Genomic DNA, 16,267 nt, shown 5'->3' on the forward strand with positions numbered 1-16,267 from the left:
CACTGTGATGCACCAGCTTATTGCTGCTGTGGGTACAGCAACTGCGCCAGAGATTTTATTTCTATAAAAATGTTTTAAAAAATGTTTTTAGTTCCACTGTCTATGATTTTTTGATCTCCGTTTTGAATTACTGTAGCAATGTTGCACAAGCTATTGTATGACCAATTGAGAGAATGAAGAAAAATAGTTTCACATGTAGAGTGTAACCATAAGAGCTTGCCTCAGACTCAGGCTTTTCACAACTGGTAATTTAAAACCAAAAATATTCTTTCATTTTTCTATTGCAATAACCTTGGAAGAGGAAGAAGAAAAAAAGCTAGCATTTAAATGTAAAATAAACCTCCTTGAAACTTTGTTTTCTAAATGAAGCTTTTCCCATGTGGGAATCGTACATCACGTACTGTTATGTTATTGATGAAACCTAACACACTGTATGACTCCTTCAGTTTAGCAAGGAAAATGAGAATTTAAAAAATGAGGACATGAGAACGCAGTAGGAGAACGTTTGAGAACTTTCTCTACTGTGTTTTCCCTTTCATTCAAACTTTATTTGTAGCAGGTTCTACCATCTCTACCAGCAAGTTTCCATGATCCTAGTCTGTGGCTGTACTACTCTAAATACGTTCTGTGCTCTTTAGTGGAACTTGAAAGTTTATCCTGTTCAGCATGTCCAGTGTTTGCAGAAGTTGGTGTAGAGTCCTGTGGCTTCACCCATATCAAGATGGGAGCAGGAGTGTGTGAAAGAAGTGTTAACAGGACAGGCAGAACCTTTGGTCTGCTGTAGTGAGGAGAGTGAGCTCTGTGTGTACTAGAAGAATCAAGTGTGTTAGTAATCTGCTGTTATTTTGTGATAAGTTCCAATAAATAGAAGAGTTCTTTATGTGTTTGTTTTTCTCATTGTTTTCAGGTGGTTCAAAATAAAAATATCACCAAAACCCAGAAGGTGCGCTTTTTTACTGCAGAAGTGTTGATTCACATAGCTTCACTTTACCGGTGGAATGGGATTACTGATGTCAGCCCTGGGGATTTAAAGGTCTGGTAACTCACTTCTTTGTAACTCCTAGTCCTTGTCCTGCCTTTTTTTTTTTTTTCCCCCCTCTTGCAGCCCACAGGTTTTGAAATAGCTCATCAAGGTTAAAGTAACTGGAAGCTCAAGAAGAGGGGTTTGCCGAGACTCACTTAAAGAGAAACCCTGACTTTTGCCGCTTCTCACCACTTGAGGAAGAGGGTTCGTTTCCCCTCTCTGATTGCCAAAACTGCAGTGCAGATCTGTGAACCAGGGAGAACTGGGGCTTTTGGGTGCGAGTACTGTATTCCATTGCCTGGACACATTTGTGTCTCTATAGGAGACGATATCAGAAGCAATGTTCTTACCACATGGCTCGTTCCCATCCTACATGCTATTCTGATATGAAACCTAAACTCCTAAGGTGGTTGCCAGCCTTTTCAGCTTGCATCATCCGAGAGGTTGGAAGGGTGTCTGAGGGCTGAGCTGTTATTGATTCCACTGGTCGATAAAATTGCATTCCTAAAGTCATAGATGAGGCAAGGATCAGGGCCGCAGCTGGTGGGTGTGTGTTAGTACTGCAGATGCTTTGTCATCTTCTCATAAATAGGGTATGTTTTTGCTTTTTTGTTTTTCTTAAACAAGTAATCTCTTTTTTCCCCCGCTTTCACTGTGGGAATATCTAAGGTGTGGCTGTAGGCCCAATGCAAAGCAGTGGAAGGACTTCTATGCTTCCACTGGGGTTTGGCTGCAGACTTTTCACCTTTGTGTTGATTAACACTTGATCTTTAGAAGCCCAACCATTTTTCTTCAAAACTTCTAACACTGAACAACTGCCTTCTTATACTTTCTCTACTGGATGTTTATACCTATGCCATTCCAATCCTGATAATATTGTAAACACCTTTTGGAGGAGATCTGTTTCTAGTAGGTGTCTGCTTGGAGCTATGCAAATTTATGATCCTATTCATAAACACGCATTTCAGTTTTGAGTAATTTTAAATTCTTACAATTCTATGCAGTCCTTGTGAGTCATATGGCTTGTGATTTCCTAACCGCAATTGTCAAGAGGCTTCTTATTCGTAGGGATCTTGAGCTGTGCTGAATGTGAAAGGTTAATGGAATCTGGGTTCACTTTTTTTTTTCTTTTTGCTTGACATGGATGTTTGGTCATTTCTTCCATTTTTGTATGGTGACCAATGACACTGATGCCCCACCTCCTTTCCCTGGAGTGTTGGCATATTCAGTGCATTGTTAGCTATCCATCTTTCTTGCCCTGTATTAAAGTTGTTCGGTCTTCTGCCAAATTGGCCCAAAAAACATACACGTGCTTGTTTCACGTGCTTTATGCTGAAGGCTTCAGTGATTTTTTTGGTCTTTCTGAACTTCCTCATAGTGAACCTGGCCTGTAAGGTTGAAAGTTGGTTATTTCAGATTAAATATTAGATCCTTGACTTCAAAGTCCTGGCGTGGCCTTGCCCAATTTAAGTTTTATATCACTACTTTTCTTTAGTTTGATTTTCCTCTACCTTCTTCTGTCTGCCTTCTTAGCAAAAAGCCCTAAGTCAGTAATGCCCTGCAGATAGTACATATGTACCTAAGTTTGGTTTGCTTTCCTTTAAATATTACAATATTTTTTTCTTTCATGTGTTTAATACAGAAACTGAAATCTCTCTTGTTAATCTGAACAAAAGCCAAACTATCTTTTAGCATTTCTGTATAAACGGAGCTTCATAAAATTTAGAGAAGAGTGAAATTGATGTAGATTTTCTTCTGTGATCCCAAAAATCATATGCCGTTTTTACTCTTTTTTGATTTTTATAGGTGACTCAAGGTTCTGAAGAGGTGGGAAAGATGATGGTACGGGAACTAGTTCATAATTTCTTAATGGACCTCTGCTGCTCTCTGAAACATGGCATAACATTCTATGATCCAAGTCTTGGAACTTCTGGCAAGTAAGTCACCAGACAGCTGAGATTGTATATGTACTCTGTGCTAGGAACAACAGAGACCTCACTCGTTATCTTGTCTGCCCTTGCAGGCCTTTGCCAGTAACTTCACTGAATTCTGCTTCCCTCTCTTTTTCTTCTGTGGCAGAAAAAATAAATATGTTGGGTTTTTTTGTTGGTTTTGTTTTTAACTTCCCAAGATCAAAGCGTTGGATCTCCTTATACCTCCATGTACTAGAGTAGAGAGTGCTCTACCCTATTCATAGGGGCTTAGACAATGGTCGTGTTTCTCTGAGCCATCTCCGTGAATAATTAGATAACAAGTCTCTTATTGTAAGGTGTGAGTTTGGACTATAGATTTTTTTTTTTTTTTTGAGGTGGCGTTAAAGCATCGGAGCTGCAGTGTAAACCAGATGGTAGTAAAATATCTAGTCTAATTAACATTTTGTGGAACCAGACGTGGTTTATCCCGGATTTTGGCAAAATGTCAACATTGATTTCAGTAGTGCCAGAATTTGACCTGCAACACCTAATCTGAAAGCACCTATTTGCCCTACTGTTTCCGTTTAGTTAAAATATGTGTGCGCTAAGATTATAATTGATAGAGAAAATAATTGAGACTTTTGTAATTCCATGGAGGGGTTCTCATAGGGTGAGTTTATGCTTCATCACATTAGCTGGGCAAAGAAGGTACTAAACTGTAGTAGTGGGTACTAATACTGAGTGGTGCTATAGCAGGTTTTTTCTTGCTTTGAGCAAAATCTTAGCTGGTATTCATTTGGTATGTGCAGTATTCTCACTTTGTTTAGGGACATACAGAAGTAAACTTAAAAAGGAGGACTGAAAGACCACAGAAAATACTTCCAAGTTTAATATTAAGTTTTAATTCTACATTTTTAGCTTTGTGAAGTTTGGTTAGAATATTTCTGAAACATTGTGGGTTTAATTAAAAGTAATTACTCTTTGTCATGCAGAAAACCTGGAGGTAAATTCAGTTCTTACTTCTGAGTATAAACTCAGAAATTATGCCAGCAGTGTGAGAGGTCTTGCCTTGAATTTACCCCAGCAACAGTTAGAGGAGTTGCAGAGTTAGCATCACGTATAAAGTATCAAAAGAGGCATTTCTTTTTTAAAGTATTTTTTTTGTCTTCCATAGGGGAGGAAATGTGGTGCTTCTGCGCTTTCTGCTTGGTTTAAAAACTGCAACAGAAGATGAAATGGTTGCTGATCTCATGGTGAATATTCTTAAAGTATGCCCAGATTTATTGAATAGATACTTCAAGGAGACCCAGTATTCCTTTGTTCCTAGACTGAAGTCAGCTTGGATGGACAATATGAAGTTACTCAAAAAGGTAAGAGTATGAATGATGCACACCACCTCTCCATAGAAATTTGCAATTCCAAGACTCTTTTTTTCCCTCTAAAAATGGAAGTATTTTTTGTTAAACAGTAGTGCAGAATTACACAAAATTGTAATAGGAAAGATGGTAAAGTCAAACATTCCTGACCTACAGAAAAGTTACCACGTAAAGGAACTTGGTAGTAGATTGGTAAGCCTGCCTTTGATTGCTTTTATTACAGGTAGATATTATAATGCCATCCCTTTGCAAAATTTGTTACAATTTGGGTACTGTGCAGTACAGAGCCCAGACAGCCTGTGGCGTGGCCGTGTTAGGTATAAACTAACTCTGAATTCATGATCTTAGCTGAAGTCTTCCTAGTGACCAGGAACAAGATTTCATTGATTTCAGAGGAACTGAGCTGAGGATCAGGGAGTGGGTTTTTTGTTTTTGTTTCAGAAGCAGCTGTTCTGTATCAGAGGAAACTCACATGTCTGAAGATGTGTTGTGTTCGCAGCTGTAAATGCACAGTGCTTTAGAGTTTATTGAAATCACTAAAAAGCAGACAGGCACAATATTTCATAAATAATGATTTTAAAAACAAACCAGTCCAGCAGTGGGGAAGTTAGGTGACTGAGGTTTAAGTGAACTTAACAGGAAGGACTTAATGCTTCTGAAATAACACCATCAATTACTACGTATGTTAGGAAAGAAGCAGCAGGATGCTGTTAAACGTCGAAGATGGTAAATGGAGGGGGGGGAAATGGCATCCTGTTTTCTGTGGGTGCTGAGGAAAATAAGCCATGGCTCAGAGCCACAGCTGCTTTAAAAAGTGTAGGCATAGAGTGAGTTGGAAGGTCACTTGGTAAAAAGCCATGCTCAGAGCAGGGGGCTGTATAAACATTCAACTAAACTGGGAAAGAAGGAATTGGCATAAGAAGCAGTGGGAAACATCCCATTGATGGTATGTGTTTTGAGATGCAGCAATATCGAAGCTCAGCTAGGAAAACCTTTTGTCCTTTCTGAGTGTTCCTCTGATTCTGCTTTAGCTTAAAATGGGCAAGTAGGATCTGTAGTCTGTTGAAAAGGGGTGGTCTTTAGCAGGGGTGCAGGTCACGTACAGATGTTCCATTTAGTTGGAGTCTGGGGGATGCTCTGTAGCATTTCTGCATAAAAATTGATATTTAGTGCTGTCATTACTTTTGACAAGTCAAAGCCTTTCTGTAAAATGTTCCCCAGAAGAAGCTGTTATCTCCAGGGCTATATCAATGTTGATTAAATTGTTATTTTTATTTCAGATCTATGAGGCTCAACCAGAGATTTCCAATTCTTTTAAGACTTCAGAGTTTATTCCTCTTCCCAGGTTGCTTTCTATGGTGATGGTAACAACAGTCCCTGCAGTGTGCAATAAAATAATGTTCACCCAAGGACTAAATGTAAGAGCAGTCTATAGTATTTCAGTGGATTTTTTCTGTCCTTGTTAATACTGTTTGATTTAAGTGTGTGATCATCCAAGAAGTTTCTGAAGTTGGTTAATTACATATGTTTTATATTCTCTGTCCCAGCATAAAGCTGGCTTGGGGAAGCACTGGAAAATGAATTAGAACCCATTGATACTGCTTCCAAGAGCCATTCACAAGCACCAACTCTGCCAATGCTCACTAGTGGTTTAGGCTGGGAATCTGAAAACCCACAGATTCTTTCCTGCAAGCCAAGGTTTAGGAAATAATTAATTCATTAACAAACTTTAACATATATTCAGAGTACAGATTATGTGCAAAGTGTAAGAGGAAGCAGTGAAATGTCATTAATTCAACTTCCTTCTTTTAGTTACCCAGCACAGTAGTGAAGCACAGCATACTGTCACTTGTATCAATGGTTCTGAGAAGAGCCTTGAAGAATATTGAGTACTGTTTGAATGAAGAAACTTGGCAAAAGTCAGAAATCTACACACTGTCAATGATGCAGGAGTTCGTACAGCTATACAGAGAAGCCATCAGCAAGGTACAAAATAAGAAGAAAACTGGGGCATAACATGAGTCATTTTGCAGTAGATAACTACTCCTCTGCACTTTCTCCCCCAGTGGTTGCGGCCTGGGAGCCAGAAGATAGTAACTTTGAGCAGCGGGAGGGGAAGGCCATGGGTTAAAAGGTGTTAATAACTGGTGTGGTAGTAGACTAATTTCCTAACAAAGCTGGCTGATGGAAATGCAAATAGAATTTTGTTGTGAGACAAATTTATAACATTGGCAGCTATTGTGCTGCAAATTAATTCCAAGAGCAGGATCAGAAGCAAATTCTCCTCCTGGTTCAAGTAATTTGTAGCCAGCCGAGTTAATCTGGAGTTAGAAGTTACTAGACAAGGTAGCACTTGGGTTGAAAATATACCATGAAGATGAAGAACCAAATGTAAATTTTTCACAGGAAACTTTTTCAATAAAGTGGTTTTTTCCAGTATTTATGTTCTACAGAAGTGACAGTACACTACTTGATTTCAGATCTTTTTCCGATTGCATACAAGATCAGTTCCAACCTTTGTGAAGAACAGCAAGTCCTCGTGTTGTTCGTTGTGAATATTTTTATCACAGTAGCTTTATCTCATGCAGGGGAGCTATTGCAATTTACTCTTTTTGCTTCTAGCTTTTACCAGACATGAACAATATAGTGGCTGTCTGGCAGTCCCTTCTGAAGCAAGGGAGAGAACACCATGATGGCCAAGAGGAGAAAAAGGAAAGTGATATCTCCACTGTGAAGGCAATGACAGAGACGGTAGAGGCTGCAGAACAGCATGGTAGGCAAAGCAGGTGGAGTTACCCCTTCTTTATGTGTGTGAATGGGTGTTCTGAAATCCTTATCCCATGTAAGGTAGGTAACTTCAGCAGAGTCCCGATGTCACTTGTGCATTTACTATTCATCTTTGCTTTGTTTGGTTCTTTGGGCAGTTTAATTCTGACCAGCGTCAGAATTGCCTAAGAACACAGTTTTAGAAATAGGCTGCCATTGCTACTAGGAGGTTAAGCAGTTTGTTTTTCTGCTGTCACAGAATCACAGAATGGTTGAGGTTGGAAGGGACCTCTGGAGGTCATCTTGTGCAACCCCCCTGTCTAAATCTGGTTGCCCAGGACCATGTCCAGACAGCTTTTGTATATTTCCAAGGATGGAGACTCCAACAGCCTCTCTGGGCAACCTGTGCCAGTGCTCAGCCACCCTCACAGTGAAAAAGTGTTTCCTGATGTCCAGAGGGAACATCCTGTGTTTCAGTTTGTGCCCATTGCCTCTGATCCTGCCGCTGGGCACCACTGAAAAGAGCCTGGGTCCGTCCTCTTTGCACCCTCCCTGCGGGTATTTATACACATGGATAAGATCTCCCTGAGCCTTCTCTTCTCCAGGCTGAACAATCCCAGCTCTCCCAGCCTTTCCTCATAGGAGAGATGCTCCAGTCCCTTCATGATCTTTGTGGCCTTTTATTGGACTCGCTCCAGCATGTCCATGCCTCTCTTGTACTGGGGAGCCCAGAACTGGACACAGCGCTCCAGGTGTGGCCTCACCAGTGCTGAGGAGAGGGGAAGGATCCCCTCCGTTGACCTGTTGGCAGTGCTTTGCCTGATGCAGCCCAGGACACCGGTAGCCTTCTCTGCAGCAAGGGCACATCGCTGGCTCATGCTCAACTTGGTGTCCACCAGGACCCCGAGGTCCTTTTCTGCCAAGCTGTTTTCCAGCTGGGCGGCCCCCAGCATTACTGGTGCGTGGGGTTGTTTCTGCTCTGGTGCAGGACTCTGCAATTCCCCTTGTTGAACTTAACCCTCCTGTCCTCGACCCTTTTATGCTAGTAGGAGTATTTTGCAGCCACACAATAAAACAGGCAGGGAAACTGATATGCCTGAAAAATACTTTTTTGAGGGATTTTGGTTTTGCCAAGTTATTTTACCATGAGATCATTTTTTTGAAGCAGTTAGTTACTGTGGCTACACAAATGCTTGTGTTGCTGTAGCACAGGATTAGAAACATGCAAGTGTTGGAAGAGGGCAAGAGGGTTGGAGTGAAGGCTTTAGTTGTCCTCTCTCAAAACCAGTGTCCCTCCTGAAGGACTTGCTTTCATAGTCCCATTGCAGGGAACTGGAAGTTTTAGTACTCACTGTACCTTGGCTAGCAGCCTGCAATGTTTTACTTATAGACTGAAGATAAATCTACAGCCAGTTTCATGCCCTTCACAGGGCATGTTCCACAGTGAGACTTCCTGGAGCAGAGACTTTTTCAGTGTATGTCCTTCTGTGTGTGGCTTTGGGCAGCAAAATAGTTGCCAGTGCTGACACTCCAAGGCTCTTCATTGGTTGAGTGCCTGCTGAAACCGATGGAGCAGCTAATCTCTAAAGTACTGTAGCTGTAGTTTCTCTGCATACAAGGGTGATAATACTGTATCACTTACTTTCAGCTCACCTTTTACGGCTTTATTTGCACTGTGGCCACTAGAGAATTCTTTTTTTAATGGGAGTTGAGACTCAGGCAACCAAAGACAAAGTTTATGCATGGCATCCATCCAGTTCTTCATAGCTCCCTGAGGGAGACCCAGTTAACAGGAAAAAAGTAGGTGTTAAAAAAAAGTTTTGGCTGCCCTTTATTTGTTTTGCTTCCTTTCATTAGTGACTGGATAACAAGTAGTTTTTATGTGTCCTCATGTTGTAAACTAAAAGAATATTTAGCTGCTGAAATAGCTTTTCTTAAGAAGTAAATGACTGCCTTAGCTGGGGTTGGTGTTTCTCTCATACAGATATTTGTTGTCTTCCTCTTGCCAAGAGGTCACATTGAGAAAGTATTATTTTGAAAGAGGGAAGGGAAAGAAAGAAACCTTTAACTAAAGTAATAAATTAGTGATAAATTAGTGTACTGTCTCCTGCACTTCCCCAGTCAAACCTATCGGGCATTAGGTAAAAGTAGTGTCCCCAGAAACCAGCAGCGTGACCATATCCTTTCCTTCACTTTTTTTCTGTTGTTCAGCCTTAAATTGAATAGCAGTGGGACTGACGGGATTCTTTTAGTGAGTGTTAAAATGTTGAGGTTGTCTTTTATATGTGTGAGCACTTTAGAATCAAATTAGAAATGGCAACTGCCAATTTAAGCACTGAATAAGCTGATTTAGTTTTAAAAGTATTCACACAGGAATGCTGGGGAAGGAAACTGGGGATTCCATGTTTTTTTCTGTTTCTTCTTGTTAGTGAGGAAGATAACCAATCATTTCATAGGCAAGTCTATTGGAAATATAGTTAATAATTCTCATGTTCAGTTACATAGGTGCTACACTGTGCTCTCTTGGTATGAAGGATGGAGAAACTAATTATGTAAACACTTTGTTTAGGTTCAGATGATGCTGAGACACTGTTTCTGAAAGCTGCACTGCTTCAGGTCATATGCCTTTATCAGAAGGTTGTGCCCCACTTGGTAGCACGGAGCAACTTTGATTTTAGCAAGCTGCTAAAAGGTATGTGATGGGTTTTTCTGTTACCTTCATTGCTTTCTCTGGCTATTTACAAAGTCCACAGCAGAAGGGAATGTTTGCTCTTCTGTGTAGATAGAGAAAGAACTGTTTTCTACAAGTAACCCATTTAGTTTCTTCATTGTGTTGGCATTTATTGTTGCTATTTTGGCAGTGCTCTGGCACTCTGCCCTCTTAAATTCCATAGCTGCTCTGCTACACTCAGTTGTTGTAAGTGGCAGGTTGTGCTACAGTCTTCCTCTTTGTGTGTCATATTCTTGCAAAAATTTGGGTTTTATGGGGTTTTAATTCTAATGTTTCTGAGGAAGACTTATGTCCAACTCTTAATGAGATATTTGGGGGTGTAATTCTCCTAGACCTATGTCAGCAATCCAACATAAGTAAGTACCAATTCACCAATCTCCTCTGGAAAATCTTTTAACATTCAAATATTTTTTCCATTTGCTGTGTTTTAAATTATTTTGTCATAGTTTGGCAGTGTGTGGGGAGAAGAACAGTATTCTGTATGGTATTACCTCCTGTGGAAAATCTACATGAGGAAGCACATTAGCAATATTGTTGCAATTTTGTCTCTGATATCATGCTCATGGAGGGTATTCCTCTTCATACAGCAGAATTAAACAGAGACGTTCTGTACCTGCTTAATGCAGCAAGAATGATGAGCCACAAATTATGGACTGTGGGCAAGATCCTCCAGTACTGCTTGTGGTACAATAAATACAGCCAGTTAAAACTGAGACTGGAGGAGAGAGCAAAATGTTGTTTGGGCATCATTTCTGTCTGTGGGCCACCAGAGCTTGTAGGCCACCAAGTCAGAGCAACTATCTGTGTTTCAGGCAGGTCTGGGATGTGTAAGAAAGGGAGTTACGTAAATGCCTTAATTACAGTCTGTCAGGGGAAAAAAAATCATAGAATCATTTAGGTTGGAAAAGACATTTTAAGATCATCAGGTCCAACTGAAAACCTAACACTGCCAAGTCCACTACTAAACCCTGTCCTTAAGCACCACATCTACATGTCTTTTAAATACCTTCAGGGATGGGGACTGAACCACTTCCCTGGGCAGCCTGTTCCAGTGCCTGACTGCCCTTTCAGTGAAGAAATTTTTCCTGGTAACTGACCTAAGCCTCCCCTGGTGCAACTTGAGGACATTTCTTCTTGTCCTGTCGCTTGTTACTTGGGAGAAGAGACCGACCCCCACCTCACTACAACCTCCTTTCAGGTAGTTGTAGAGAGCAATAAGGTCTCCCCTCAGCCTCCTTTTCTCCAGGCTAAACAACCCCAGCTCCCTCAGCTGCTCCTCGTATGACCTGTTCTCAACATCTCAATGTCTTTCTTGTAGTGAGGTGCCCAAAACTGAACACAGTACTTGAGGTGCAGCCTCACCAGTGCTGAGTACAGGGGGACGATCACTTCCCTAGTCCTGCTGGCCACACTATTCCTGATACAAGCCAGGATGCTATTGGCCTTCTTGGCCACCTAGGCACATTGCTGGCTCATATTCAGCCGGCTGTCGACCAACACCCCCAGGTCCTTTTCTGCCAGGCAGCTCCCCAGCCACTCCTCCCCAAGCCTGCAGCGTTGCATGGGGTTGTTGTGACCCAAGTGCAGGACCCAGCACTTGGCCTTGTTGAACCTCATACAGTTGGCCTCAGCCCAACGATCGAGCCTGTCCTCTCTAGGGCCTTCCTACCCTCCAGCAGATCGACACTTCCGCCCAACTTGGTGTCATCTGCAGAGTTACTGAGGGTGCACTCGATCCCCTCGTCCACATTGTTGATAAAGATATCGAACAGGACTGGCCCCAACACTGAGCCCTGAGGAACACCACTCGTGACCAGCCGCCAACTGGGTTTAACTCCATTCACCAGCACTCTCTGGGCTCAGCCGTCCAGCCAGATTTTTACCGAGCGAAGCATACGCCTGCCCAAGCCCTGAGCAGCCAGTTTCTCCAGGAAAATGCTGTGGGAAAGTGTCAAAGGCTTTACTAAAGTCCAGGTAGACAACATCCACAGCCTTTCCCTCATCCACTAAGCAGGTCACCTTGTCATAGAAGGAGATCAGGTTAGTCAAGCAGGACTTGATGGAAGATAATACGGTAGAAAATGATGGTGTAAATTATTTATGAAACTTCTTTCCCTCAGAAGCCAGCTTGAGAGTTCTGTTTTTCCTTCCCCTCACCCTGATTGAAATACACACTCTAAAAGCAGCATGTTTTTCTACCCTGTAGCAATATGTGCTTTACACAGCTGGTACAGTTTTATTGTTTGGTCTTACTGTTGGCTAGACTTTGTAGTGATGCTGCGTTTTTAAAATTTATTGTTCTTTCTCTAATGTGGACAACAAAGGTACTACACAGACTATGAAAAGCATACCAATACCAAAGCTTTATACAGCTGATCTCTGTATGTAACCTAACTGCACTTAAAGTGTGTGCAGGTCAATTTTTGGAGAACACTGTGAGGGTCTCTGCACAGCTGTGTGACCTGTAAGGTGAATAATTCTGAGGCTATGCCAAAGCAGTCATGAGCACATGATAAAAGTGATGTAGGGAGAAACACAAGTGTAAAGTTCCGTTGCCTGTAGGAAATACTGTAATATTATAAGCATTAAGATTTGTTACTGACTTAAATTCTATATTTTGGTCTCCAGTTTATCCGTCCTCTTTACTTCCTGTAGGACACAGCTTTTCAGGGTCACTGAGACTGGTACAAGAGATTTTGTATTCCCATGCACCAGCGATGGCTTGTGCCAGGAGCAGGTGTTAGACTCTTCCTGCTGAGGGCTGAATTCCAGCCTTAGACTGGCCAAAAGTCATCGTAGTGTGTCTGGGGATCTCATGGTCTGAAAATTTGTGGGTTGCCAGCTTATCTCACAGTGGTGGTTTGAAACCCTAAATGATTAGTGTTCCTGAAATCTCAGGAAGATATGCCAAAATAAAGTCGATTGTATTGCTTTCAAACCTCAGGTATCGTCACTGAAAAAGGCCTCCGAGAGGAGGTCCCTCCTGTTCTCCAGCACCATATACTGAAAGTGGCTTTGGAACTTCCTGCAAATAAATTTGCCTGGTTCAGAGTACAGGTAAGAGACTTCAAGGCCGATTTCTGTTTCTTTGGGCTGTTGCCCTCAAAATCTTTACATCCGGCACTGCCTAGTTATAAACTGGTCCCAGTCCAGTCGTTTTAGGAGGTGACCCTTTTGTAAAACCAGTAGGAATTATAGTCTTAGCATTAGTGAAGAATCCCTTCTGAGCTGAAAAGCTTTTCTACAAAGATGGAAATTTTTGCCTCCCTGAAGAGGGCTGGACAAGGTTCCTTCAGCTCATGTCCTTGGAGAGGGGCAAGAGTGAGAATTTGCTCGTTTCCGCTTGTCTGGAAAGCCTGAGATTTCAGACCAAGGAAATGAGCTGCTGATGGGAGCCATCCCCCCCCCATTCTCAGGGAAGATTCTGGCATTTGTTAAGGCTGTCCCTCCTCTCCATAATTACTGGAAGCCTTCAGGGCCCCTGCTCTCTTCTTTACTGCAGGCCTGTACAGTAAGAAAGCTGTAGAGAGTGTGTTTTTCATGTCTGGAGAAAAGAGTGGGTCTAGCTTTGGGGGGAAGCAGAGATGGCCATGGGTGTTGTGACTGTGACCCTGTAGGATGGATGATTGGGGAGAAAGGTGGTTTTATCTTGGAGCCTTCTATTAGTTGGTGTTTCCGTTACTCCTCTCTTCCTCCACTTTCCAAAAAAACATTGTACTCCTCTTCCTGGCTCACTGAATGTGAAGTAGTATAAATGATCCCATTCATTTCTGGCCTTGGTATTTTTGGGCAGGTCTATAAAATAATATACTTCTATTACATATCTGCTTCAGTGCAACATAATCCTGTACAGCGTTGCTGTTCCAGGGGAATTCTAATATATTTTTCGTTTAGGATGTTTCTGAGGCAGAGAAGGTATCTGGTGAAAAATCAGTATTCTATTTACTGATGAAAATGTTTGCTACAAGTAACCATTCTCATCTGAAAATTTCAACCAAAAAACTGATCATCAAGGTAAGTGTTTGATCTGAAATGTCAGAATATTCACTATATCCCATTGGTCTAAAATTTCTGTGTTCTAAAATTTTTCTTAAAGCAGATACCTTTACTGCATAGTTGTGTGGCCAACAGTCTTCTTTCCCATTTTCTGTGACTCTTCTTGGAAATTGCTGTAAGATAACTACCTATTAGCTAAAAGCTCTATGAAGTTAATTGCTGTCAACTGAATTCGCTGCAACAGTTGATGAAAGATGAAAGAGTAAGGAAAATGTCTTTAATGTTTGCCCACCTGAATAGTTCCGATAATTAATTCCGATACAGTAATAAACTGATGTAGTTTGTACCTGTAAGGGTCTTGACATTGATCAAGAAGAGATTATTTTTGATCTTTCTTTTTTATCCTCATTTATTTAATCTGTACTTCATCACTCTAGTCTTCCTTAAGCCTTAGCTAGTTTCATCTAGCCTTGCAAAATAGTCCTGTTTGTTACAATCTGATACAAGCTCTGATACAAGGAGTACTTTTGTCTTAAAAATGAATTAAAATCCCCTTCTGTGCATTTAAATAAGTTATCTGGCTTTTCAGAAGTGCTGATCAGCTGCAAATCTCATGAGGGCACCAGCGGCTGTCAGTTCTAGTATCTTTTTAAAACTGGGCATCTTTTAGTTATCTAACTAGGGGTAGAGACCTACATTAAAAAAAACAAACAAACAAAAAACCCCCACCAAAACAAAACAACTGTTCTCCCCAAGAGAAAATCCCAAAAGCTGTTCTAAGCGCTGAACAGGGCTCCTTGTGCAGTGTCCCATAGTAATAGCAGCAAGTTTGTATACGGCTTTGTGCATTTAATTTCTGCATTTAGCTTCAATCACAGGGTGCAATTGCAATGTCCAAACCACTACACCAAATTGATTGAATTAGGTTTTAGTTGCTCTTGATCCCTGCAAGGGATTAAAGGCAGGTTAACTTTTTCTCACAGTAATGAATATCTCAATCAAAAGCTACCCAGTACAGTTTTTGTAGTGTATTTGGATTCTTTTGCTGAGTGGAGACGTGGGCTGGCTGACTCATTCTTGTTTCCTCTTTTAGATTCAGTCCATTTCATTTTCTCTGAAGAGAATACAGGCACAGTGAAGTTAGGGCAGTTATGTCAGCAGAAAGGCTGCTAAGAATAGATGTTAATGAGTGTGTTTTGCTTATTTTTCAACACAGTGCCATATAATCGGAAGGCATGTTTTTGGATTTCACATTCTGTTCCTGCCTGTTTTCACAAGAGCTGCAAGTGTATTTCTATTTCAAGACTCTGCCAAAAATAGTTAATTATTTAAAAATTAATCCTTTTTTTCTTTTTTTTTTTTTTTCTTTCTTTAAATGAATTATCCTGTCAGATTCATGTAAGCAGTGGTATTATTTTTATAGCTGATGGTGGTGTACACAGAGTACATGTAGAGCAAATGAGCTGTGATAGCTTCCTTTGTATTTTGTGTGTGACGAGAAACAAAGGCACGGATTCATCTTGTATAATTACAGTCATTTAACATAGATGCCAGAGTTAGGAAGCCAGTCAAGGTTTCTTCTGTTGTTGAGAGTGAGGGGCAGGTGGTTCTACCACTGTGCGGTTCAAATCGCCTGTCATCTGGATTGCCCTTCAGACAGCCATTCCTCCTCTTCCTCTTCTCCCTCCTCCTCCTTTCTTTCTTTTACAGATGGAGCATACGGTCACCAAGTTCCTCATTTAGGTGCTTTAGATAAGGGCCTGAATTTAGATAGCGTGAAAGCGGGCAAAAATTTCTAAATAATTTAATGCCTCTTACTTAACTGTGGTAAAATTGTGTCTACCTCACCACCCACAGCAACTGTGAATATGCCTACACTTCTCTCTGTACCTTGCTGTGGTCACGACCCACTGTTCATTTATTTGACTGTTTACCCATCTACCCAACTCTTTTAAGCACAAATAGGCTGATTTAGATTTAATTTAGCAATGATTTTCCTTTATATTACATCAGTAGTTTTCAAAAGCCCTTCTATAGGCTGCTTTTAAGGGTATGGCGCTTTTTTTTTTCCTACTGTAATGGTATAAAGATGTACAACCCCCTAAAAGCAGTGTAACCTGCTCCCCTGAAATTATAAGAATAAGATTTACTAAGGTGGAGGGAACAAATGCTCTGTGTCCAGGCAACTTTGACCTCAGTAGGGTTTGTGCTGACTGACTGCTGACAACAGAAGGACTTGAGGTGGTTAGACCAAAAATCCTGCTAGCCTTTATGCTGGCTCTTAGTTTTGGCTGTGCCTTAGGGGGACCATCCTTGCCAGCGTGTGAGACAGCGTTGTAGTAGCCCCCGCTGCAGGGGACACATCTGGTGTTTCAGGCCGCATGATGGGACAGGGGACACACTAGCTCCACTGAAGCTGTCCAACGTAAGGCTCTTTTGCAGGCTGGGACCAGCGAGATGG

At 41.4% G+C, this 16,267-nt stretch overlaps 1 protein-coding gene across 2 annotated transcripts in view; it reads left to right on the top strand.

Moving 5' to 3' along the window:
• Positions 1 to 16,267, top strand: part of URB1 (URB1 ribosome biogenesis homolog) — a gene marked incomplete at its 5' end in the record, with an annotated part of 56,301 nt that overhangs the window by 9,181 nt on the left and 30,853 nt on the right. For both annotated transcript variants that reach the window (XM_082304068.1, XM_082304069.1), the window contains 9 exons: positions 908 to 1,033; positions 2,831 to 2,961; positions 4,112 to 4,307; positions 5,594 to 5,731; positions 6,126 to 6,299; positions 6,936 to 7,086; positions 9,649 to 9,771; positions 12,755 to 12,867; positions 13,705 to 13,824. In XM_082304068.1, the coding sequence (XP_082160194.1) occupies positions 908 to 1,033; positions 2,831 to 2,961; positions 4,112 to 4,307; positions 5,594 to 5,731; positions 6,126 to 6,299; positions 6,936 to 7,086; positions 9,649 to 9,771; positions 12,755 to 12,867; positions 13,705 to 13,824 (1,272 nt within the window). The remainder of the gene's footprint in view (positions 1 to 907; positions 1,034 to 2,830; positions 2,962 to 4,111; positions 4,308 to 5,593; positions 5,732 to 6,125; positions 6,300 to 6,935; positions 7,087 to 9,648; positions 9,772 to 12,754; positions 12,868 to 13,704; positions 13,825 to 16,267) is intronic.

The sequence above is a fragment of the Platalea leucorodia genome, assembly GCF_965183815.1.
Source record: "Platalea leucorodia genome assembly, chromosome: 2".
Lineage (NCBI taxonomy): Eukaryota > Metazoa > Chordata > Aves > Pelecaniformes > Threskiornithidae > Platalea > Platalea leucorodia.